This window comes from Zootoca vivipara, chromosome 7 (assembly GCF_965207765.1).
Source record: "Zootoca vivipara chromosome 7, rZooViv2.hap1.1, whole genome shotgun sequence".
In the NCBI taxonomy this organism is placed as follows: Eukaryota; Metazoa; Chordata; class Lepidosauria; order Squamata; family Lacertidae; genus Zootoca; species Zootoca vivipara.
Window position 1 is genome coordinate 5,234,698 of NC_142590.1, and position 27,675 is coordinate 5,262,372.

At 41.9% G+C, this 27,675-nt stretch overlaps 2 protein-coding genes across 4 annotated transcripts in view; both read right to left on the minus strand.

Moving 5' to 3' along the window:
* RABGAP1L (RAB GTPase activating protein 1 like) overlaps nt 1-27,675 on the minus strand; it is a 132,838-nt gene that overhangs the window by 68,279 nt on the left and 36,884 nt on the right. For 2 of the 3 annotated variants that reach the window (XM_035123631.3, XM_035123632.3), the window contains exon 15: nt 3,321-3,434. The exons of the other annotated variant lie outside the window; for it this stretch is intronic. In XM_035123631.3, coding sequence (XP_034979522.3) covers nt 3,321-3,434 — 114 coding nt within the window. The remainder of the gene's footprint in view (nt 1-3,320; nt 3,435-27,675) is intronic. 3 annotated transcript variants of the gene reach the window in all.
* Nucleotides 22,789-26,184, minus strand: GPR52 (G protein-coupled receptor 52). Its single transcript, XM_088674848.1, has one exon. It carries the CDS (start codon nt 24,022-24,024, stop codon nt 22,930-22,932), a length of 1,095 nt encoding a protein of 364 aa, XP_088530974.1. The 5' UTR covers nt 24,025-26,184; the 3' UTR covers nt 22,789-22,929.

Below are 27,675 nucleotides of genomic sequence, written 5' to 3' on the forward strand. Positions count from 1 at the left end.
TAACCACATGGTACGCCCTGCAGCAGCTCATAATGTAACTTAGCCCCCCTATACAAATGAGCAGCAGCTTTCTAGCAGACATGTAACAATGAAATAATTTCCAATTATAACTTCAATTTAAAATGCACACTTTCCTTTCAAGGCCACTCAGCCTCTTGAAAGAGGGCTGCTTAAGGCTGATGTGAAACATTCTGCATTTAGAAGAATATCAATGCAGAGCAGGACAGAGGACAGGCGTACACTTGGCAATCCTAACTGGGATCCTAATCTTTATCAATATATGTGGAAAGTGCAATCAAGGCATCGGAGTGAATTTTGTAGGTCACTGGATTTCTAAAGCTGTGCCGATATAGATGACAAAACCTATATAAACCAAAAGCCAAATACTACATCAGTAGTAGCTTGAGCATGTGTTTTCAAAGACAAATGTTTAACAGCTACATTAAGAGTACAGGTACAAGGCTCAATACACTTGCTCAACTCATAGCAGTGGAGCATCCCAGCAAAGAACTGGAGTGCAAAAAAGGGGGGAAAGATGCACATTGCAACTGAGGGTAGAGTAAGAGCCTCATAGAATCATAGAGTTGGAAGAGACCACAAGGGCCATCTAGTCCAACCCCCTGCCAAGCAGGAAACACCATCAAAGCATTCCTGACAGATGGCTGTCAAGACTCTGCTTAAAGACCTCCAAAGAAGGAGACTCCACCACACTCCTTGGCAGCAAACTCCACTGCTGAACAGCTCTTACTGTCAGGAAGTTCTTCCGAATGTTTAGGTGGAATCTTCTTTCTTGTAGTTTGAATCCATTGCTCCGTGTCCGCTTCTCTGGAGCAGCAGAAAACAACCTTTCTCCCTCCTCTACATGACATCTTTTATATATTAGAATATGACTATCATATCACCCCTTAACCTTCTCTTCTCCAGGCTAAACATACCCAGCTCCCTAAGCCGTTCCTCATAAGGCATCGTTTCCAGGCCTTTGACCATTTTGGTTGCCCTCCTCTGGACACGTTCCAGCTTGTCAGTATGGTATCCTTCTTGAACTGTGGGGCCCAGAACTGGACACAGTACTCCAGGTGAGGTCTGACCAGAGCAGAATACAGTGGTACTATTACTTCCCTTGAACTAGATGCTATTCTCCTATTGATGCAGACCAGAGCAGAATACAGTGGTACTATTATTTCCCTTGAACTATATGCTATTCTCCTATTGATGCAGCCCAGAATTGCCTCGATCAATGGCTTTTCAATCTTACACCCTGCTTTCAAAATATATTTAAAACTCTTTGTTACAAAATAGAGAAGAGATGATCTGTTTTGTTTTTGTTCTTTTGACAGAGTATTAACCTGGACGAGCTGGTATATGGAGTCTACCAAAACATATTAAATTCTACTCATTAAAATCACAGCAGTTGTTTCTCTGATAAACACAACTCTCTTTAACTTGAAAATGTGAAAAAACAGCTTCCCTCAAATTAAATTGTGCATTGCTGTCACAGCAATCCAAGAGCTAAAATAAGGACTTTAACCAATTATTTTGATTCCCTGTAGTAAAACACCTTTGAATATACATGCAAGCAAAAAGTAGGTCACCAGTATTATTCCACAATGTATCAAATCCTAAAAAAATTAATCTGTTTATATGATGGGGAAAGGAAATGCTTGAAAAAATGGTTGTTACCAAACATCTGACTTGGCCAGATCCCTTCTAGAAAGCCCTTTGCAATTGTTATTTTCTCAGTAACTATCTTAAATATTTCATGTTCTATTTCTAGGTACATGTAAGAGGACACCTCATCCTTATAAATTAAAAAGATCATCTACAGAAGTGGAGGCTATACCAAAAAAAATTCAGATAATAAATTGATTTCTCATACATACAAACAAACAAGTCCTCAAAGTACAGCATTTGAGCCAAGAAATACAGGAGATTCCCCACTTACGAGGGGTTTACGTTCTGGCCTTTGTGTGCATAAGCGAAATGTGTAAGTGGGAAACCATTTTTAGTAGCTTTGTTTTCCATTTCCACCCGTCTCCTCCGGGTAGGAGTAGAACAAGGGGAATCTAAAGGGCAGCAGAGCCCCCCCCTTCCTACTGCCCCTCGCCCTCAATCTCAGCCACGCAGCTGAGTCCGCTGCAAGGAACAGCTTCCCGCCCATCAGCTATTGAGCAGGGTAGCATAGCAGCAAAGAGAGCTCCTGCCCACCATAAGCATAAAGAGTTTTCTCCCCAGAAGAGTATTCACAAGTTCTGTGACCCCAGAGAAGCTGGGAAAGTTGCACAGATGAGACGTGCTGCAAAGCAGCTTTCCTGCCTCTCAGCTGATGAGCACAGTAGTGCAGCAGCGGCAGCAGCAACACACCTTTTTCAAGTCAGCACCAGAGCCCTGCTCTTTCATAATCTACATAAAAATTCTTCTGGGCTCTGGGAAGGGTCACAAGGACTCTCCAGCACTCTTCTGCCATTTCCAGGTTTGAATTGAATTATTTACTTATTTCCCAGCACAGCGCATAAGGGGTGTGTATGATGAGGTATTAGATGCCAATGTGGAGTACAACAATTAATAGTCCCAGAGCTTCCAATCTGGATAGACCATAATAGAATTATAGAATACGGACCTAATGATTTAGATACAATGTAGTGAACAATTATAGCAGGACTGTTAATCCTTCAACTTCCTCAATTTGATCAATAATCCTCTCCTAAACAGCAAATTTGTGGCAAAACAAGTTTGTTTTAATCCAATCTTTTGTTTGTTTGTTTGGTCTTCAGCCCATAATACAATCAAAAGACGGTAACTATTAATATCTCATAATATTTAGGCAGATATAAATAAAATAAAAGGAGGCAAATTATACTGCCAAGAAGATGGTTGAAGGGAACCTACAGCCAACAAATGGACCTTGCTCCCTTTATGTTGTTACTGGGTGGTGGATAATGCTTGAATTATGTAAATAAAAATATCCTAGACTACTGCTATAGGTGTCATAAAATACCATTGAGCAAATTAAATAATGAATCACTGATTACCTAAAATTGGCCCTTTGGATGATATAGATCACCTGTTTTTCCTTGCAGCACAAAAATATTATACTGCAGCTGACTATTCTCACAGTACCATCACAGAGTCGCAAATACACACAAAAACCACCAATGTGCCACAGAATTACAAAATATTTAAACATTCAGAAATGGCATTTAGAATAATATATGGAAACTGTGTTAATATATGGAAGCTATTAAGACATGTGTAAAATGTACTGATCATTGGGAGTGGGAGCTAGACTTTTCAATGCAAATTACATACAAATCTGGCCGTACCTTACAGATCTTATATAGAGATTCCTGCCCATCTCCTCCTGTATCTTTAAAATATTCATGAGCTGGGAATGTACGATGAATGTCTCGTGTAATGACACTCTCCTGGGATGAGTCCTGTGAAGAAAGGGAGAAAATAGCATATACAAACTACACTTAAAATGAGGAAACCAAGATACTTCAACACAGAATGAAAACATATACAGTACTCGACAGATTATACCACTACCAGCTGGCCAGAAGTCGTACCTCAATTGCATGATGGAATCCAGAACATGTGCCCCATCTTAAGATTTGCATGAAATTATTAGCCATTCAATAGGGCATTAGTAGTAACTGCTTCATGCATCCACAAAACAAAACAATTAGTTTTTGCACTTCGATGATACACTTTGGAGGAAGCCATGGTGGCCCTTGGCGGGAGGGGGGATTACTGACTATAATGCCTTCTCTTGATTTAAGCAAACATGTCCCACCACTGCTGCCACCTATAGGAAAATCGATCCCTCGGTCCAATTTGCATAAACACACCAGTTTAGGTATTTGTGTGTCTTTCATTTTTATATTTCAGGATCTATGAAACCAACTCTCCAAACTTCCCGTGAAGGGGGCACAAAAGTGGGCCTCAGATGATGACTGCAGGGTCCAGGTTAGTTCCTGTGGGGAGAGGTGGCCCTTGAGGTACTGGTGTCCACATCCACATAAAGATTTTGTTCAGTAATTTATAGTTTTATGGTCAACTTTGAGTTATGGGGTGGTGAAACCTCAATAACGTGACCGGGAGACTAATTAGGCAATAATGGCCGCCCAGCACACTTCTGAAGCGTCCTGCTTTTCGTCTCCCTTTAGCAGAGAGCACAACAGTAGCACAGCAGCTGGTCTCAAGTAGAAATAAAACAGGATTGTGTCGAGCTCCTTATCTTTGAGCTATATTTATTTACATTCCTGGGGATTGAGCTGACATGCTCTCTCCGGCCGGGAAAATGAAACTAACAGAACACAAAGCAATCAGGAAGAACAGGAAGAGAACTCCCCCTTTCGTACAGAGATATTTATACAAGCTCATGCATTCCCAGCATTCTCAGTGACAGAATGTAATATCCTGTGTATAATTTAACTCCATACCAACACCCCCTCTCGTTCGCATCACTGAGGTAATACAACTTTATTTAACTTAAATTCAAACCTGAACAGAACTCTTCATGTCTCTGAAAACTTAGAGGTTTAGTGAAACCATCTGCAAGATTTTCTTTGCTAGGACATTACTGAAGTTGAATTAAGCCTAGATTGACACTTTGGCATACATTTTAAAACCAAATATCCAAATGTTTGGTCCGAGATTTAAATTGTCCGGATTCCGCTAGCTTTAAACAAGGTTGGTTGTCCTCCCATACCCTGATGGGTAAACAACAATTCCCATACAATTCCTGTACTAGACATTTGAAGAATTCAAGCTCCTTGCACATATCTGACAGAGCGCTGAATTCCGCCTCTATGGATGAAAGTGCAATAAGTTCTTGCTTTTTGGCAATTAAGGCATCTCCAAATTTTACAGCCATTCCAGACACCGACTTCCTGTCTGGATCAGAATCAGCCCAACTGCTGTCAGCCCAGCATTCTAGCTGCGTATCACCTCCAGCTGACAGTTTTAGGCAGAACCTTTTGGTGGTTTGTAAGTATCTGAACACTCTTTTAATACCTTGCCACGTGTGCACAGTTGGTTTTGCAGCTTGTCTGCTTAGCATATTCACAGCAAAGGCAATATTGGGGTGAGTCCACTGTGAAAGATGTAGCAGACTCCCTAGAGCTGATTGGTAAACTTCTAGATTTTTAAACTCAGTACTTTGATCAGACCGGCTATCTTTTATGAAACACAGTTCCATCCGAGTACGAACACCTGCACAATCAGCCATTCTAAACCTTTTTAGTAGTTGTTCTATTTTTTCCTTCTTGGCTAAGCGAAAAGCTTCCATCCCGGGTTCTGTGTGCCCGGACCCCCAGATATACGCTAACAGAGCCATGTGCCTTGAGCTTAAAACACTGCCCAAGTTCTTTGGCAAACTGTTGTGACTGTGCCTCAGTTTTTCCAGAAAATAACAGGTTATCAATGAAAACCAAAACTGCTTCTTGTTCAACACTCGAACCTCTCAGGTAGAGACAGCTGTCTGCTAGACTCTTCCTGAACCCTATACTCTCTAGTGCATCATTGAGGCATATGTTCCAGTTTCTTGCAGACTGTTTGAGCCCGTAAATGGATTTATGCAATCTCCATACCTGATCTGGTCTGTTGGCTTCAGACCCTGGAGGAGGTAACATATAGAGCTCCTCCTGCAATGGAGAATTCAGGTAGGCTACATCCACCTCAAAATGATGAAGTGCACAACCCTTTTGAGCAGCTGACTTCAAAAATAAACATAAAGTCTCGGGTCTAGAAGTAGGAGCATAAATCTGTGTATAATGCACCCCTTTCCTTTGAGAGAACTCTCTGGCAACTAACCGGGCTTTATACTGTAAACCCAGCAACAACTCACTGCCTGCTTTCCCTCAGGTAGCGTTGTGGTGGTGAAGACTCCTAGAGACTTCATGGAATCCATCTCCCTTTCCATCGCTTGTTGCCACTTGTCAGCTTCAGCTTTGGGAAGCTGTTGCACCTCTGTAAAGCTCTCCGGCTCACACTGTGCCAGATTAGCCCATACATTGGTAGCTGTAAAACTGTCAGGAGGTTTGCCCTTGGTGGTGCACTTGGACCGCCGCAAACCCACTTCAGGCTCCCCCTCTGACCCTGGCTTGTCGGTCTCGGATTTTACATCCTGAACATCTGGAGACCCATCAATAGACCTGCTGTGCCTCTTGTACTTTTCAGGTTTTGCCTGTGGGGATGTGGGTGCACTCCTAGATTCTGACTTTACTTCCCTAGGAGTTGCCCCCTGGCATGGTTGGGACCCTGGTCTGGACCACCAGCCTCTGGAGGTGCTTGCTCCTCTCCAGCAATGGCATCCAAACTTTCCATGAGGATGTCAGGGTTCCCATGTAAATGTGTCCATCCACTCTGCTCACAGAATTCAGCACTTCTGCTGATTACCACCCTTGACCGGTCATCCTCAGGGTAAACAAACCTCCAGGATTTTGAGTAAGGTTCATACCCACAGAAAATCATCCTTTGTGACCTGGGGCTACCCTTCCTGCGCTGCGACTTGGGTATTAGAACATAAACTTTGCAGCCAAAAACTTTAAAGTAATGCACCTTGGGTCTTTTACCGTGCAGGAGAAAATAGGGCGTGTCATTCACCACAGAATTGTAAGAGCCCAGGGATTGGTGGTGGGACAATGATGAGTGCTCAGAGTAAAGAGGAGGTGTCAGAAGCTGAAGAAGTAACAGAGCAGGTAGAGTCTGTGGCAGAGACAAGCCCAGAAGCAGAAGAGAAGGGAAGCCAAGAGGCAGAGACTGATTCTGGCGTGTGAAGAGGCATGGGAGTCTCCCCCTCTTGTTGTGACCAGCTACCCTGCCCCTGGGTCTTCCAGAACCAGGAGAGGCATGAAGAGAGAGGAAGAGAAATTAGCTTCATACAGGTAAAGTCTCAGATTACCTGGGGGGGGGGACTAAGGAGAGGACTTAGGCAGCTCTGTGGAGGCAGGGACCTTGAGTCTCAGCAACTGCTTCATGGGGGCAAGACCTGCTGGAGATGAGTTGCTGTGCTCATTAGGTATGATACACCTGTGCAGATCCTGTTTTTGCTAATAAGAGTTAACACCAATTTGCTCTGTGTGATTTACTGCTGGCCCTCTCCTGTCATCTACATATTTTCATCCAATCATAGTTATACCATATAAAATGAATACCAACAAGTCTGCAGAAAGCTGTGTTGATGGCAGATTTTAAATACTCTACGACAGGGATGTCCAACCGGTTGACCGCGATCGACAGGTCGATCCTCGAGTAATAGTGGTCGATCATGGGCTCATTTTCCTCCGCAGTGGAAAAAGAGCATCCACACGCATGCTGTCCTGACCTGGCGAGAGTCGGTCGTCACTCAGCCACTGGCGCCCTGCTACCTCAGCATTATGGAAGCCCCTGCCGGCAGGCTGCAACAAGTTCACACCGGCAGGAGGCTTAATGCCGGGCTATCCATGCAATTGTGCAGCGGTAGACTGTTCCTGGTGCCCATCCTCTGCTTCCCCATGATGACCCAACCAGAGGGTAGCACATAGCGAGAGCATTGCCAGGGACGAAGGCCTGCCTAAACACCGTGTCGTAGGTGATGCGAGAGCGGTGGAGTCTTTATTTTATCAACATATGGTGTACCTCCCCAAAGAGCAGACGAGCTATGGCACCCCCGCTTAAAAAAGCTCAACAACTTTGTGTCGTCGTCCCCAAAAAAAGGGTAGATCACTGCCAGTTTTTTTTCCCCGGGAGTAGATCATAGTCTCTTGGGAGTTGAACGTCCCTGCTCTATGAAATATGTGCCATAGGCAACAGATGGTATAAATCCCTTAGTCAAAACTAATGAAGTTGAACTTTTGTACCATGCTAATAGAATACATTCTGTTTTCCCTTCAATTTGAAAAGGTTCACAAACCACAAAGACATTACTCAATTAGCAAAAAGCGATATTATAATATGATACACAGTGCTTTGAGGGAGGATCTAAATTCAATTTAACAAAAAACAAAAAACAGAACCTTAGGATGTGTTTCATGCTTTAAAAAGATATTCAAGACAGGTAATTCAAAATGGTGACATTTACAGAGAACAGGTTTCTAAAATGCCGCCAACTTAGCTTGTTAGTCAACATGTTTAAAAATGTTTGACAGCAAGGATTAAACATATTTGAGCAGCACTAATTCTGACATTTTGACTACTAAAAATCTTCCTTTAATTTCTGTGTTTTGTTCAGTTAGAAAAACAAAAGGCACAGCACTGAACTTTACAAAAAGAAATTAAACATTGCTTAAGTTAGAGGTAAAGGATTCACAACGTGGCTATCCTTGTCCCCCCTACAATGAAAACCTAACCTACAAACGTTGAATTGAAAAGTACCCCAAAGCTGCAAACCTGCTCCTTCCAGAGGTGTGCAACAGGCCATCTTTCTGCCTCCCAGACTCAATAACTTGGAACACATAATACTTTTGGCTTTTTTAAATTCAGCTTCAGTTTACTGGCCCACATCCAGCCCATCACCATCTTCAAGCACCAGTCTAGAACCTCAGCCACCTCTCCAAATTCAGACAGAACAGAGAGACAGAGCTGGGTGCCATCTGCATATTGGTGACACCTCACTCCAAATCTCCTGATGACAGCTCACAGTGGCTTCAGATATATACCAAATAGCATGACAAGATGAAACCCTGCCAGCACCTCCCATAGTGCTGAACAATGGCCCCCATAATTACTTTCTGGAAATGGCCCTGGAGGCAGGAGCAGAACCACCAAAGTAAAGTGCCCCCAACAGTGGTGGAGCTTCATGCTCCGGCACCGGGGGGCGGGGGGCGGAGAGCAGGCGGAGGCAGGGCTGGCGCACATCCTGGGGATGTGTCACACCGCCCGCGGGGGAACAGCGCCCAGCACGGGGGGAGGGCAGCCGCGATGGCATGCCACCGGGATCGCACTGCCAGCGACGGTGCGCTCCCCCCCCCCCCGCACTCCTCTTCCTCCGCCACTGCCCCCCAACCCTCACCTCCTTCAGATGTCCAAGAAGGATAACAAGTTCAATGGTATCAGGAGGTAAAGGAAAACAAGAAGGATTGCACTCCCTCCCAGCAATTCTCTCCTAACAAATGTCATCCGCCAGGTTGACCAAGGCAGTTGCATGGCGACAGCCAGACCTGAAGTCAGACTGCAAGGAATCCAGATAAGCAGTTTCCTCCAAGCATGCCTGTTTGTTTTTAGTTTGTTTTTGTTGTATCATATGATGAAAAGGTTTCAATGCAAAAAAAAAATGGCACTAGTGGCCACGATGGCTAAGTTCTACCTTCACTTCTGCAGGCAGTGCAGTGATTTCCTACTGGGAAATCACAGGTAGGGAAAGGGCTGGTGCACAGATGTCCTGCCTGCAGGCTCCCACAGGAGCCTGGCTGTGAGAACAGAATGCTGGACTAGATGAGCCTTTGGTCTAACTCAGGAAGGCTTTAGCTAGCAGGATATAAGCAGTGCACCTGTGCAGCCCTTGGCCCCAGCAAGCTGAAGAGGAAGAGACCCAAAGGGTGCTCATCAATGGCTCCTCTTCATCCTGGAGAGAAGTGACTAGTGGGGTGCCACAGGGTTCTGTCTTGGGCCCAATCTTATTCAACATCTTTATCAATGACTTGGGTGATGGGCTTGAGGGCACCCTGAGCAAGTTTGCAGACGACACCAAATTGGGAGGGGTGGCTAATACCCCAGAGGACAGGATCACACTTCAAAATGACCTTAACAGATTAGACAACTGGGCCAAAGCAAACAAGATGAATTTTAACAGGGAGAAATGTAAAGTACTACACTTGGGCAAAATGAAAATGAAAGGCACAAATACAGGATGGGTGACACCTGGCTTGAGAGCAGTACATGTGAAAAGGATCTAGGAGTCTTGGTAGACCACAAACTTGACATGAATCAACAGTGTGATGCAGCAGCTTTAAAAGGCAATGCAATTCTGGGCTGCATCAATAGGGGTATAGCATCTAGATCAAGGGAAGTAATAGTACCACTGTATTCCGCTCTAGTCAGACCTCACCTGGAATATCGTGTCCAGTTCTGGGCACCACAGTTCAAGAAGGATACTGAAAAGCTGGAACGTGTCCAGAGGAGGGCAACCAAAATGGTCAAAGGCCTGGAAACTCCTGCTTGGCAGGGGGTTGGACTGGATGGCCCTTGTGGTCTCTTCCAACTCTATGATTCTATGATTCTATGATTCTATGATTCTTTGGAGGTCTTTAAGCAGAGGCTTGACAGGCATATGTCAGGAATGCTTTGATGGTTTTTCCTGCTCGGCAGGGGGTTGGACTGGATGGCCCTTGTGGTCTCTTCCAACTCTATGATTCTATGAGACAGATTTGTTTGATTGCTTGCCACCACCTCAGCCATGTGTTTTCCCTCTGATATCATCTGGTACCCAAATCTGATGTCATCACATAAGCTATAAGGCCCCTCTCTAGTTTGGATCACGTTAGGAGCTGTGCAAATGGCACCAGAACAGTAGCACAGCATGATGTAATGGTTAGAGTGTTGAAGTAAGACCAGGAAGACACAGGTTTGAATCAGCATTTTGCTGTGGGTCAGTTACTACCTCTCAGCCTAACCTAATTGGTAGGTTGCTTTGAGGATAAAATCAGGAAGAGAACCTCACATGCTATCATGGGCTCCGTGAAAGGGAGGTGGGGCATAAATGTACAGGCATCTCAGCCCCCACTTGCTTTGGGGTTACATTCCAGGCTCCCATGCACATAAGCAAAAATTATGTAAGGGAGGGAGCACCCTCTAAAAAGCCTCTAAATGCCCATTTTCCCCTACTCTCCAGCACTCCCTCCCACTTGTGGGGACAGCTCCCCCCGCCCCCGATCAAGTAAAACAATAGAAATACTTAACTGACCAATCACGTCAGTTCTCCCCCCCCCAAACAAAAATCCTGCCAACCCCCCAACAAAAAATCCTGGCTATGCACATGCTCCCACTCTCTCTTCAACTAGAGTTGAAGCTCTGAAGCTGGCTGGAGACTGGAGCATTGGCAGAAAAGCAATGGCGGCGGCGGCAGTGCTACAGCACACACCAGCTGCTAGGCAGCTATTGTGAACAGAAACAAAATAAGAACATGGTAGAGGATTTTTCACCTGCCTTGGAAGCCCATTTTTTGCTTCAAAACTTTTGAGGGTAAGAAAGAAGCCTGTTACAGCACTAAAAACTGATTATACAATGCTTCAGAACTTGGAAAGGAGCTTTGCTTCTTTCATCCCACCCAAATTACATTCATGAAGGGAAGGGCAGAAATCCCTAATTCTGCATTTTAAAATCATTCTGCATGCTGTACTGCAATTAAAATTCAGTGTACCCAAGTTGCTCTGGTAGAAGAACCTCCACAGAATACATCCCTCAAGCTCAATCCTGAATAGTGCCACCATGCTAAACTCGAATGGCTCACAGAAGCAGAGCGGAGGAGCCAGAAGTTGAGATGGTGGCCTCTCCCCTCTGCCAGAAAAAAGAAGCAGCTCACACATATGGTACTTTTCTATCCTCAGAAAAGCTGAGATAAGAAAACTGGAAAAGTTATTTAGGCAGCGCCATCCTTCTCATCTCCTTACCAACTGAAAACACCTCCAATAACCATTTCAGCAGCACTTGCCTCAGGATGATTGGTATGAGCTAGAAATAGCAGCACATTCCTCCATCTGCTTTTGTATTCCAGTGTTCACACTTCACTAAGCCTCATAAACATCCACCAGCCAATAGTGCAATACACCAATAGCAAGGCGAAAAACAATGATTAACAACTGGTTTGATTTTCATCAGTTTACAAACCCCTACAACATTGATAGAATATGAACCTTAGAAATCAGATTTAATAACCAGCCTCAAGAAGCAAGTTGGATGACATTAGTAGACATAATTTATTTTTTTTAAAAAAACTATGGCAATGGGGAATGGAGGAGGTGGGAGAGAGAGAGAGAGAGAGAGAGAGAGAGAGCCTCAAGCTGTGGAAAGAGAAAGGCAGCCAATTCAGCTCAAGTTACTACTAAAATCTTCTGCATGTTTCGAATGCCAACCTCTTGAACATACACAGCCAATATGATAGCCTCCTTTCTCTGTTTTCACCCCAATTTCAGAGAAAATATTATTTATGCCAGGCCACTTTTATTTCACCTATAAAATTATACCCCCTCTTTGTGGAGAGAGATCTTTCACAGTTCGACAAACGACATTATTATTTTAAAAAAGTTATTTCTTCCCCATTTGATTAGCTGTTTTACTGTTTTAATATTGCTATAAATAATCAATTTTAGAAGATCCCACTCCAAAATGTTTATCTAGTTTCCTTGGATATAGGTAGCTGAAATAGATTTTGTTTCATTTTCAAAAAAGAAAACTCTGTTGCCTACCATCCTCTGACTCACTATTTTTACGCACTAAATCAGACTTCTTGTATTTCCTACACAGCAGCATTAATATAATTAACATGCCACAGTACACTTGCCATTCTACAGTTTTTTATTAGTTCTTTTCAAGCTGACCTATTTCTTGTCTCTAGATCATTTCCAACTGTTTAGGGTGTATATTCTTCACTGGAAAGCTCTGACTATATAGTTAGAACAGCAACATAACTTACTTACAAATGCTATGTATGTTCCCTAAACACAGCATCAAAAATGCAGGAAGAAAATATCACTTGAACTAAACCAGGGGTCAGCAAACTCTGCTTAAAAACCTCCAAGGAAGGAGAGTCCACCACCTCCTGCGGAAATCTGTTCCACTGCTGAACAGCTCTTACTGTCAGAACATTCTTCCTGGTGTTTAGTCAGAATCTCCTTTCTTATAACTTGAAGCCATTGGGTTCAGGTCCTCGGCTCCGGAGCAGGAAAAAAACTCCATTAGAGAAACAAAAAGATTGAACCAAGCTAAATTATCCTTTGGAAATATTGGCAGCAGTCCAGGCATAGGCAAACTTGGCCCTCCAGATGTTTTGGGACTACAACTCCCATCACCTAAGCTTCCTTGGTGGCAGAACATGTAAGAAAATATAGTAAGACTACAACTTGAGCACATTTAATTTGTGTGCATTCAGCTTCATGCACATGCCAAAAAATTAAAAAGGGGGTGGGAAGGGTTCTGGGGTAAATGACTTTGGCAATCCCATCGACCACTGAACCCAATGGGTTTTGATTATACACAATTTTGGCTTTAAGCATGATCCCGAGAACAAAACCCCTGTGCAAGTTCTGGGCTTACTGTATATCTCTTCTTTTCTTGCTCTTCCTCCCAAAGGAGCCAAGAACCAAGGCTTTTTCTAGCACAGGATAACTTACGTATGTGCAGCAGCACAATTTCCATAGGGTTTATAACAACATAGTTCCTGTAATGGGTGTGCCTATGTGTAGTTAAAGAGCAGCACAGGGGGAAAGTATTTATCATTATTATTCACGCCTTAATTACCTTTCTCCCACAACATCTGAGGCCCGCTATTTTTAAAGAACTACTCTCTACAGTAATGCTGTAATTATCTCCCCCCAAAATAGATTGTCCTCATCCCTGCTCATACAGCTCTGCACATTTTAAAATTACCAATATATCTCTATGGAGACCTCATTATTATATTTATCTCACTTAAGTGAGCTCAAAATACACACACACACACACACACACACACACACACATACATAATTTTAGAGTGTATGATGCTGGAAGGTCTAAGTAATCAGGATCATCAATTCACATAATAATCTTTTTTTGAAAGTCAGTAAAATGATTTGCCATATGTGGAATGAACAAATAGTAGAGCAACCCCGCAGATGAAGCTTGAATTTAGAAATGCTCTGATGTGAGTCTGTTTCCGGGCTGGAAAACACACAGAAAATATTTGATACAAGGTGTGACTTTCAATTCCCCTATTTCAAGAGCTCCCAGGGAACATGACTTGGTGATCCCACCAAGTGGTGTTCACAGGATGGTGTTTACCCTGTTTCTGTTTTTAAATTACCGTACTTAAAATATCCACAAGATCCACTGTAGGCTCTCCCACACAAACACTTTATATTAAAAAATACCTGCTTTCTTTATCCCTTTATAGTTCAACTGCCACCATTTATTTCCATTCAATACCTTTATTCGCCTTTTTATTCCTTCTACCCAGTAGCTGGATGTAGCCACTGACCAAAAGGCTAGTGCTTAGAAATCAAACCAAAATAATTTATTGCTGTTTATTTATAACTGGTGGCCTGTTATCTGCCATGACTCGGGAATTCTAAAAAGTCAGTGCAGTTTTGAAATCAGTGGTTAAAATATTGCACTTCTGAAAGCTTCAGTCTGCCATCTTGATTCAGAATGGAGTCCAATTGTATCCAAACGGACAAAAATTTCCTCTTTGCTCTCAGGAACCATTATACAAAATTTTGTTTTGATACCTGGTGTCCAAATGCGCTGTAAACTCTCTCTCACACACTTTCCTTTACACATAAAAATGCATAAGTACTGCCACATCAGAATCCTCAATCTGCATGAAGTCAGAGTACAACCCCCCCATTGGAGGATTTGTAGTGTTTCACCACAATCCTGTATTTGCATGAAGTCAGGTCAGGGGAGAGGAACAAAAGTTGTATAACATGGCATAGGGATACTGAGAAGGGATACTGAGAGGGAAATGGCAGTTCTAAACAAAGGCACCCACAATGTACTGAATTCCTGGTACCATATGTTGTCTTCAGCGTGAAGTTCCAGATTCAATATAGTAATTTAGAAGAAATATTCTAACAACAAGCAAACACCCATATATGCCCAACACACAGCAAGTGAACCTAACTGTCTCTGACAGGCTTGCTCTTAAGATATGGTTACCAGATGTCCCCGTTTCCCAGGGACAGTCCCCGGATTACAAAACTGTCCCCGGATTACAAAATCTGTCCCTGGAATGTCCCCGGATTTCATTTAATGTCCCCGGATTTATATTTTAAGTGTTGTAGATTTATTAGTAGGGAATGAATGTTGCATGATTGGTTCAATGGCACAAGACACGTCATATGGGGACTTCTGGAGAGGCAAAAAGGTGGGTGCCATGGCAGCGAGCAGCTCCTGAAGCCAGCCAGAGCCAACTGCGCTATCATGCTGGCTCCGGGCTGCTGAGACTGCCGCTGCAGCCGCCACTGCCGAAGGGGAACCGGGGACGCCCAGCACGTCAAGTGAGGTAACCACTGACACACACACCCAGTGACCCAAATTGAGCCTGGCACGAGCAGCCAACTGCCCAGTGGTGCTCCAGGGCCAGGAAAACCCCGGAGCCAACGCAGGGAGAAGGAGAGGAGAAGGAGAAGGAAGAGAGAGAAAGAGGAAGGAGAAAAAAGAGTGGAGCCCCGACCTTGCCGTGCCGCTGCCGCCACTCAGGAAGAAAGGTAGGAGGGCACCAGGAGGGCAAGAACACGTGGCCAAGCCCAGGCCCAACCTGAGCCTACTCCACGGTGGCTAGTGCTCCAAAAGAGCAGGCTGGAGCCCAGAGGAAGGTCACAAAAAAGAAGATATTACTTAATTTTTTAAAAAATAACTTTCTTTAAATATATTTTCTCTCTCTTTTGTTTTTAAAAAGTATCCCCGGATTCTTTGAAAAAAATCTGGTAACCTTATCTTAAGATTCTATTCATCCTCACAGTAACATAAATAGCATGGAGTTTTTGCGCAAAGGGGCTGGCTGCAGATAAGGAGAAAGGAGGAGGGATGGAAGTGGGAGTGGTGGGCAAGGAAGAGTTGAAAAAAGGAGGAGGTGGGGAAAAGGGGGTGGAAGTGATAATGGCTGATGTGTGCAGAATAGAAGAGAAAAGGCGGCGTACAAGTGGGGGTGATCTGTGTGAGAGTTGGGAAAAGGAGGGTGGAGGAAAAAGGAAGGTGAAAACGTGTTTGCAAAGGGAGTAGCAGAGAAGAGAGAAGTAAGTGCAATGGGGTTGAAGAAAGCAGGGGCATGAAAGGGTTTGACGCTCCTGCCCACCTAGCAGTTCGAAAGCACCTCAAAGTGCAAGTAGATAAATAGGTACAGCTCCGGTGGGAAGGTAAATGGAATTTCCGTGCACTGCTCTGGTTCGCCAGACGTGGTTTAGTCATGCTGGCCCCATGACCTGGAAGCTGTCTGTGGACAAACGCCGGCTCCCTCGGCCTATAGAGCAAGATGAGGGTGCAACCCCAGAGTCGTCCGCAACTGGACCTAATGGTCAGAGGTACCTTTACCTTTATTATACCATACATTCGTTGAACTCCCTCCCTCCCCTTCCAAGGTTCATTTAACCTATCCACCATTCTTGCATATTTTAATATCTCCACCTAATTTAATTCTCCTATCAGTTCAAAATATGTTATACTGTACTGCTGAATTACTTTAATACAGCCAGCGTTTTTAACTGTGCACAATTATTTTCAATTTCCACTCCTCTTTGAATACCTGTTCTTCTTGTTCTCTTATTCTACTTGTTAGGCCTGCTAATTCTGCATATTCTATCGCCTTAAATTGCCAATCTTCCATACCAGGGGCCTCTCTCACTTTCCATTTTTGGGCTAACAAAATCCGAGCCGCTGTTGTTGCGTACATGAATAAGTTCTTCTGACTCCTGGGAACTTGTGTCTGAACAATTCCTAACAGAAATGCCTCTAGGTTTTGTTGGTTTTTTTAGGAAAGTTGTTTTAAACATCTTTTTCTGTATATCATTTCTCAATAAGCAATAAACCCATTTAGTGGGTAGGTGAGCCTTATCACATGGCAGCAGCAAACTGGTGCGTAGTTCTGACAGCTGATGAAGTGCCAGGGAGCTTACCAACTTTAGAGATTGAATAAGCTACCTCTCCTATGGAATTCCTATGTAAACTGCCCTGTAATCTATGGATGAAGGGCAGTATGCAAATTTAATAAATAAATAATAAATATATTGGCTGCCACAAACTGTGACGAGAGCCACCATCTCAAGAGGATTAGACAAACGCATGGTAGTTGAGTTAATCAATACTCATGAAGTCTATATGGAACCTTCAAGTTCAAAGCAGAATCCATCCCTCTGAGTAACAGGTGCTGGGGAGCAGCAGCATGAAATTGCTGTAACCTTCTTGCCCTGTTGCTATTGGACACTGTCAGAAACGTGATGATGGACTAGACCCAACAAAACTATTCTATTCACTCCCATCAGCTTCCCATCAAATTAATTTCATTATACTGATACATATACCGTGTTTCTCATATTATAAGACATGTCTTATATTTATTTTTTCCTCAAAAAAACACACTATGGCTTATTTTCAAGGGATGTCTTATTTTTTTCCTCCTTCTCCTGCCGCAGCCAGCATTGCTGCTGCGCCTATCACTATGTCTTATTTTCGGGGTATGGCTTATATTCCTTGAATGCTTAAAAATCCTGCTATGGCTTATTTTATGGGTATGTCTTAAAATATGAGAAACAGGGTATGGAATTGTCTACCATGGATTCCGAGTTTGTTGCTGAAACGTCTGGCACATGTACTAGGATATACAGTTCATGCAGGGCACTGACCAAAACTGATTGGCTTTTTCATGTAAGCAGAGAACATGACTTAACACACAGGTTGTTGAGAAGCCACAAACGCAGATGGCAGAGATATTCAGGTAAGAGTGCTTCAACCTAATTTGTGAGGCAGTGAAAACCTGCCAGTGATATCCTGGCAAGAAGCTGGCAGCAGAAGAAATGAGTATAGCTTGCTCTTTTTTTGTATGGAGAACTTCCACAAAAGTTAAGTATATTAAAAAAAACATTGCCTTTTCTTATCTACCTGACCAGCCCTTTGTGCACTATTGCTTAGTTTATAAAAGTTGAAAGAGATTTTTAAAATATCAGTGATTTACTATGTCACTTAAACATGACATGTATTGCAAAAGATAACACAACATTAATAGGATTAACTTCAACATTTCACTCATTTAAAAAATAGAATTACTTTGCCAGTGCTATAATCACCTTTAATTGAAATGACACATTAGCAAAATTTATTCATGTTACTTAAAAGCATAATTTTTAGAATTGAATAATCATCCTTAATGGCAGATCAATGTCATTTCCAGTTAATGGCTACTAATATGAGATCTTTAATTCTGCTCTAAAAGCCCCATATCTTCTGCTTTTCTTTTCTTTTTCTTTTTTTCTTTTGACAGAAAATAAACACATTCACTTAAAATTAAAGAAAAGCAAAATTTATAAAACCACCACACAAAATCCTCCTAAAAAAAAACCTTAATAGTAAATTTACAACTTTTTCTGCTAGGAGAAACAAACAAATATGTAACAACAAGTAACAACTGGGTGTCAACCATGATGTTTGCTTCAACACCAAAATCTTCATGCAAATCCAATTACATTTTAAAGGCAGTTCCCTAAAGGTACGGTACTTTCCCTACATGTGGCTCAACAAAGGGGCAAGAGGATGAGAAAACCAAAAACAAACATTTATAGGATGGGAGTTCCCCAATTTATGGCCCAGGGCACCACCCACTGCAGCTCCTAATGCCCAAGAAGGGTTGGATAATGGATATGCTCATTAAGATATTTGGGGCCTAAATCATTGAGTGCTTTAAACACTAATGTGAGCATCTTTAAATTGGGTCTAGAAAGAAGCCCAACCGGTGCAGCTATTTTAATTCAGGGATTATATGAATTCTAAATGGACAGCCAGCCAGTAACCTGGCTGCCACAATTTACACCAGCTGAAGTTTCTTCAAGGGCAGCCCCATGTAAAGCACATTGCAATAGTCCAATCTGGAGGTTACCAGAGCATGGAGTGCAGCAGCCAAGTCATCTTTGTCCAAAAAGGACCATAGCTGGTGAACCAGTCATAGCTGGAAATAAGCACTCTTAGCCACCCAGGCAACCACAGTGACAATGTTGGATCCAGTAGTACCCCCTAACCTGCTGCTTCTGGGGGAGTGCAACCCCATCCAGAACAGGCCATATTCCTACCTCCCAGAATGAATAACCCGTAACACATAACACCTGTCTTTCGAGGATTCAGGTTCAATTTACTGATCCAAATCCAGCCCATCACCGCCTTCAAGCATCAATCTAGTACCTTATCCATCTCTCCCGATTCAGATGGAGCAGATTTAAAAATAGAATATCAGGCAGAGTATGAAGCACAGAGCGGATACAAAGAGAGGCTTGAGAGATACTGCGTTGGATCACAATTCTCTTAGGGAAAGGTCAGTCAAAAGATAAATCCTTCTTGAATGCTAGAACTTAATGAGCCAAATGAATGTGAACTGCAAGAGTTCCACACTTATGCGGCAACCACCAAGAAGGTCCCATTTCTTATGCTTGCCAACCTAAGCAATTTCACTGTTGTGCACGCAAACAGGAACTTCTATTTTAGGTAGGGTCATAACAACGTTGGGGATCCTTAGGCCTCTAAATTCACTGGCAGCCAGTACAACTGGCACAAAAGTGGTATCACATGATTAGAATACAAGCCTCCATTATTAGCATCCTGGCTAAGGCCAGGCCCTGCTGCTCCAGATAGGGATATAGCTGGCATACAAGCTTGGGTAGGTAGAATGCACTCCTGGCCACTGCCACTATCTTTGCCTGCCCAGACCACAATGACTCCATTAGCACCCCAAGCTGCATACCTGGTCCTCTGCATTCCTGAAATCTGACACTGCATCGCCGTGAATAAGCCCCACTGCTTAAGCTATTGTGGGCAATATTGTAAAAAGGATTGTGAAAGGGCAGGTGGTAAAAAGCCCTATAGAAATTATATTTACAGGTAGGTAGCCGTGTTGGTCTGAGTCGAAACAAAATAAAAAAAATCCTTCAGTAGCACCTTAAAGAACAACTAAGTTTTTATTTTGGTATGAGCTTTCGTGTGCATGCACACGAAAGCTCATACCAAAATAGAAATTATATTGTTACCTATAGGACATTCTGTTACCACTTCCTAGGTGTTTTATGCAAGCTACAACTATACAACCTTTCGCATATAATAGGCTTAATTAATTTCAAAATGGACAGACTTAACATCCAGCCAACAGATTTAATTAAACTAATCCTCTAATTACCTGTCTTTCATCTTTTTCTTCCTTTTAGAGACTTCACCTGCTTTTCTCTTTAATTAGATTATCTCCAAGTCAACAGGAAAAAGTAGCATGTTAAAGTGTACCAGGAAAGCCAACTTGAGTAAAATATAGGGGGGGAGGAAGGTAAGCCCTGCCCCACATAATGGTTCACAAGACACAGCACATGCACAGCATTTGAATGACAATATCCATCAACTTTGGGGGCGGCCTCCTCAAATATTTTATTTGGGCGGCGGCGAAGGGACCTCGGCCTCTAGGAGTTGACTTCTATGAAGTGTACAGTTTGCTGAGCAATGACACATTTGTTGAAAAGATGCACAGCATCTTTTGGGTTTCAAGAAAATCTATTTTAGGAATGAGCTAAAAATAGTTTTACAGGTTTGCATGGTGGTCAGATATACATTTTCCTACAAAGAGATAAAGGCAGTGCTTCAGGACACATTAAAACAGGAACTTTTGTGCTACCGCAGTACTTGGCATTCTTGACCTGATCTCTAGGATCTGTGCTCCTTTACCCCATAAAGTTCTTCCCTATCCTCAGCTTCCCTCCTTTTCACCAAGGGGCTGCCATAGAGATGGCACTGGGAAGGGCTACTAATGAGAGAGAGAGGCAACAGTGGTACCTCGCAAGACGAAAATAATTCGTCCCACGGGTCGTGCTGTCTTACGAAATTTTTCGTCTTGCAGGGAAAAAAGGGCAGGCAGCAAAAAATCGTCTTGCGAGATGTGGCCATAGAAAGCTTCGCCTTGCAAGGCAACAAAGAATCGCTAGACACTTTCGTTGCGTGAGGCATTCGTTGCGTGAGGTAACCTGCTATTACCTGGGATCTTTCCTTTGTCCTCCCAGCCCCTCACCCTGGGAGACCAACATTTCCCTGTCTCTCACCCAGGGTCCTCCATCAACCACCTACCACCTCATGAGTATACAATCTCTGGACCTTAATAAAGGCCCCAGACATAGGACTTCCAAGAAAGAAGAACATACAAAAAACAAAAAAGAGAAACAGAAAAATGAAAGGGGCAATAAAAAGAGAGAGAAAAGATACAAAAACAAAACTTCCAATTTTCCATCTGTGTGTTTCTTTCTTCCCCCCGCTCTCTCTCTATAACATTCTGTCTATCTTCTCCACCTTCTGTTAAACAATATTTCTTTTAAGTCAAGGTGTCTCAGAATCAATCATTTCTTTTCCCCTAATTGTTATTATTATTGATAAATGTCAACCATAATTTTTCTTTTAACTTTACCTCCATTAATTGCTCGGTCCCAGCTCCTGCCAACCTAGCAGTTCGAAAGCACGTCAAAGTGGAAGTAGATAAATAGGTACCGCTATAGCGGGAAGGTAAACGGCGTTTCCATGCGCTGCTCTGGTTCTCCAGAAGTGGCTTAGTCATGCTGGCCACATGACCTGGAAGCTGTACGCCGGCTCCCTCGGCCAATAATGCGAGATGAGCGCGCAACCCCAGAGTCGGTCATGACTGGACCTAATGGTCAGGGTTCCCTTTACCTTTTACCTTTACCCATGTTAAAAGCAACAGTCAGAATGTGGCAGATTGAGCCAAAATCAGTATTATATAAATTACTGATAACTGTGAGTACAATCCAGCACAAGGTAAGTCCCACTGATTGTAATGTGAAGTGAATCATGCCCTACATACTTCATGAGTCCTCACAAATTGATTATGGAAGCACTAACGCAAGCCCCCTCTAACAATTTTGTGAACCTCTAACAAAATTTGCCTAATACGCATTTAACACTGCAAGATGAACTTCTGTAAAGTCAACTCAAAGTTTTATTTATCCCAAATTTAAAACAATGATTTAACAATATGCTAGGAAAACCATTAGGCACAGAATACAAAATGATCATTTAAAAAAATATACAGTGTTATATACATGCTGAGCTCATGCAAACTGCAATACATTCACAACTATATAACTAAAGTGGAACCTGCTTTTTAAAACTTACATTTAAAAAGTGTTATTGAGCAGCTAAGTCACACTGCTATTTGATTTTATTGCATATGCAATAAATTACAAAGCAAAAGCATTAGCACAAAAAGACTCAATAAATTTGTGCTAATTTAGTAGGCACTAGAAAATACAAGTTAATTTCTATAATTTGACTGTTGTTTCACTCAACGGTATATTCTCTCAAAGCTTACCCCTCACATACATTGTGCCTAAAATTACTCCAGACCCCTCAAACAGCTTGAGAACAGTAGCTGTAAGGGGGCAACTATATGGGCTTCTGACCCCAGAATAAATAATACGCCTGAGCAATGGGAACAAAAGGCTCCAAAAGAACAGAAAAGTATTAAGTCATTTATATGTGTTACACTAGAACATTAAAATATACTTTACATTATTTCCCTGCAAAGAAATATATTTAGTTTTAAAATTACAAGAGTTTTAAAAATGTTTTTGTACAAGAGACAAAACTACAAGATTGAAGCTGCCTCATATTAAAACATTTATTTCCTAAGGATGTAATTGATAATCCATCACTTACTGCATCAAACAAGATTTATCTTAATACAACATAGTACTACAAATTCATCCACATATATAATATGTGACAATTTCACTATTACTGTTGATGAATTATTCTTTAGTTCTGAACAGATTAGTTCACACTACTGGAAGCTTTCCCCTACATTTACCAGTGATTCACTCATATACCACAATTTCACCAAGAATCCATCTCTGACCATTCCAGCTACGTGCTTTTTCTTACAAATCACCATTCAATCCATAATTCATTTTACAGTGAATACATATTTATTGACTGTTTATTGCAGCAGCATTCCAAAGGATAGAATACTACCTAGCCCAAATATCACATGGTATTTGACTGTTTTAGTTCTCCTTAGATGGAGCAGGAATTAGCCCGTTTTCTAGGAACTGGGTCTTGAACAATGCTGTCTTTTTTATGTATACAAGATGAACACACCGTCTCTGACAATCTCCAAAGTCCCAATCTGAAAACACTGTTTGAGAGGCTATATATAACACAGTTACAAAAACTATTGCTTATAGCGAGCCATGTTGTTAAGAAAGACAGTGCTGGATTTTCTAGCACCCTAGAACTCTCCAGCATAAAGTAGATGATGTAGGGGAGCCAGAGCACATAAAACACACTGGTTATACGAAATAAAACCATAGCATAGCGCCGGTCAGGGCCGTGCCCACTTTCTGTAGCAGTATCCACTTCATGACTAGGAAAACGAGCTCTCCTGTCGTTTATCTCTTTGGTGTGCTGCCGGCAGATTTTGAAGATGTGGAAGTATGTAAAACAGATGATGAAGGCTGCTGGAGCATATAGCAAGCATACAATAAAGCCAGTAAAATAGGCATTGGTGAGCCAAGAGGTTGCACACCATTCAAAAATGTCTCCATGATAGCCTGGCTTTCCCCAGCCAAAAAATGAAGGCAAAAAAATAAGGCAGGAATACAACCAAATCAAAATGATGCAGATTCTCAGCCGGCAAGGTGTAACCAATTGGTTGTAGGTAAGTGGTTTTGTGATAGCCAGATAGCGATCCACACTAATAAAAGCAAGACAGGCCATAGAAACACTTTTCAGTACAGAGATGATATATCCAAATACCTGGCATGTCAAAGACTCATGGACACCTGTAGAATAGTGCAGCAATGACAAGGTAGGAATCAAGCAGCTAACCCCAACAAAAAGATCAGCATATGCCATAGTCTGAATAAAATAGCTGGTGGTGTAATGATGTAACAGTGGAGCACAATGAAAGACAAAAATTACTGTTAAGTTACCAGTTATAATTAAAAATGTTAGTAAGACAATAATTACAGTCTCAAGGATGCAGATATCAACAACACTGTAGTGCCCAAAACCAATTGGACAGGAGTAATGCTCAGATACATTCACAATACTACTGCTCATATTCAGAGTCTTCCACTCAATCCAAGTGGACTGGTTCATGATCTGCATTACGTAACGTGTTCAAAACTCAGAACTAGGTGATTTCTGAGTCACCAGCTAATTTTGTTTACATATCCACTTCTCTGGGTAGATTTTAGAATAGCTTCTAAAATTGTTCATATTACAATAGAGAAAAGAGGCAAGAAGGCCACTGCTCTTAGCTTCTTCCTGTGCTCGTTCCTTCCTTAGCAAATTTGACACAAGGCACTTCTAAACAAAGCACTTTGTTTAAGCTGTACTTTTTGGAAGAGAGAAACACCAAAAAGGAGAGTAAAATATAATGTCACGATCAAAATCTCTGCAAGTGCATTTTCCTGGGGGGAAAGGTGAAGGAGGGAGTACTAGGTAGAAATTCTCAATGTAATGTTTTCTAAAACAAAAACTGTTAGGAGCTAAAAACTAGAAGCAAAGTAGATAAGAAGTCTAATAAGATGCTCATTCTAATATATTGTATCCTTCGGTTTTCTTCAAGGAGTAATGTCATTTGTATCATCTTCATTCTGCATTATTAAGGTTAAGATTTGGGGCATCTTAATGCAAACAAATGTCACTAGTCTTTGGTAACGAGTAAGGAAATATGTTGGGGCAGCAATCACTGCATGAAGAACAGGTTCGTCCCTTTGATGAGCAATATCCTCTCCATTTAGTTAACAAGACCACGTATAATAAAGGAAAGAAATAAACAGACATGATGCTGGATCTTCAGTCAAGCCAGTTAGAAAGATAGGTTGTCCATTACATTATTAGACGCCAACAGGGTAATCCAAGGTTCTCACGGAATACAAACTTGTCTTGCATTTAATTTCAAGAGCAATAAATGATTTTAAAAAAATCTTTAGAAATAAAGCCGCAGCTGCTACAGTGAAGTTCATAGCTCTATCCATGTCATTTCTCACCTCTATAGCGATGTCCACATTCTTTTGTATGTCCCAACACAATGAGATAATAAACCCTCATCTAAATTCTTCTAGGAAGCTAATGAAACGTTGATTTAACAAGAAAAGCTGCCGTTGCATTCTGTTACTCCATTAGTCTTCAGGCTTCATTTCCTCAGTTGCTACATACGCATTTCATTAGACAATTAAAATGATAACCATCTGCTTCAAAAATTCTTTATCTCGGAAGCAAATATTACCACATCCATTACATCTGCCACTATGACACATCCAATGGGGTAAGAAGGCTCCTTCGATGCTCACTAATAAGCAGGTATTTGACTACTGTATGGATCTTTCATTCAGTGCATGCAGCAGTCTCGCTTTCTAACCCACCCACCATCCACACCCAGATCAAATGCATTGTTAATCATTTAAAGATACAGGAGAAATTATTCAGCTCACATCTTTTAATTAAAAAGAAAATCCAAGGTCATTTCAATTTTATGTTAACAGAAGACTCTCTTTTCTCTTTTTGAAGTGCTGGAATCGCATTGGCACTGCTTAATGATCCTTGCTGTGCCTTCTGAAAAAGGAATTCCTTACATGAGAAAGAAAAGATTTTTCTCTCGTCCTGCTGCAGCAGTGGGATGAATAGAAAGCATCATTTTCTAAGTTTCATGTCTCATGTCCATCACCACCATGCTGTGCTGGAGGTCCTTGTGCTTTTATAGCATCCAAAGAACGTTACCCATTGCATCTGTAAGCAGTTCATTCTATCTCAAAATTAAAACACTGTTAAAATTAAAATCTCTTGTCAAAGCAGTGAAGCGGTGCCTTGCATATATATTTGCTTTTTCAGGAGCTGTGGTGTAGACACAGAAATCCTATTTACTGTGACCAGTTTTGAGAATGCTATTGCTATTTCTTGCATGCTCTCTCTTAGCTTGCACCTAAGCCTGCCCCTCCTCCGCATCCTTAGCTGATGCAGAAAAACTCGCCATCAGAAAGGTGACTCGGTCCTTCAGCCCCAATCAAAAGAACAACCCATGGCTACTGCAGCTGAAACTGTCACTAGGTAACAGTTGCCAGGGACAATGCCGGCTTATAGCCTTCTACAGCAAGCCATGAATAAGAATGACAAGCGAAGACAATTGAAAGTGACCGATCTCAATTAATATACTGAGGATTTTAGGGAAAGTATGCTTCTGCAGAGCTACCTTCTTCCATCAAACAAGCAATGAAAATATCCTTAGGAATAACTTACATGCTCCAACTCCAAAGATACCTTTAGTGTACTAAAAATGAGCAGTAGCTAAACCAAGTCAGCAGTAATCTAATCCCCACTGGGAAGAAAGAGCTATTAATTATTAAACACATAAATAAGGGTTTGGTGTTTTTTTATAAAAAAAAAAACAACCCTCTATAAGTCAAATGATTGTTTATCATTTGAAATGACAATGTGTTTTATTGCAATTAGTAAAACTTGGAAGCTCTTCCTTTTATCCCTTTATACTTCAAATTACTATCACAATCATAATACAGAGGTTCACTGTAAAAATGATTCATCTACATTTGTTTACATAACCACACATGGGAAAATAACGACAACTAATGCTAAAACTCTCAATTAAGTCATGTTATACAGCAACTCAGATTAAAAATGCATTATCACTACAATTCCATGTTAAAACATTCGGCTCATTACAAATAAAATCAAGTCTATGGAATTTTACTTATATTTATAATAGCACTTGAATTCAAATTCAAGCATTATAATTAAGGCAATAGTTCACAAACTGTATCATTAGATTCCCTGAAATCATACAAATTAGAGTAAATGTTTTTATCAGGGGGGATGGGAGTGAAGAGACGTGCAGGACTAATTATTATTATTATTATTATTATTATTATTATTATTATTATTTATTATTTATACCCCGCCCATCTGGCTGGGTTTCCCCAGCCACTCTGGGCGGCTTCCAACCGAATATTAAGACAGTACAGCATTAAACATTAAAAACTTCCCTAAAAAGGGCCGCCTTCAGTTGTCTTCTAAAAGTAAAATAGTTACTTATTGCCTTGACATCTGCTGAGAGGGCTTCCACAGGACGGGTGCCACTACCAAGAAGGCCCTCTGTCTGGTCCCCTGTAACCTCACTTCTCGCAATGAGGGAACCGCCAGAAGGCCCTCGGTGCTGGATCTCAGTGTCCGGGCTGAATGGTGGGGGTGGAGACGCTCCTTCAGGTATACAGGACCGAGGCAGTTTAGGGCTTTAAATAGTAGAAAGAGATAATCACAGCTGCCACTATCCAGTGTGGAGCTGCTTGAAGACAGCTAATAGACTAGAGAGTGATCCACAGACGGGAACAGGCCCACAATGGAAAATTTCAGATTTTCAAAATATACTTAATTAGCATGCTATTTTTATTATTCTGTTCCACCGATGGCCTGCAGGTACGTACAAAAATAAAAGATACACGCAATTTTTCAATTTGATAGAATCATAGAATAGAATCATAGAGTTGGAAGAGACCACAAGGGCCATCCAGTCCAACCCCCTGCCAAGCAGGAAACACCATCAAAGCATTCTTGACATATGCCTGTCAAGCCTTTGCTTAAAAACCTCCAAAGAAGGAGACTCCACCACCCTCCTTCGTAGCAAATTCCACTGTCGAACAGCTCTTACTGTCAGGAAGTTCTTCCTAATGTTTAGGTGGAATCTTCTTTCTTGTAGTTTGAATCCATTGCTCCGTGTCCGCTTCTCTGGAGCAGCAGAAAACA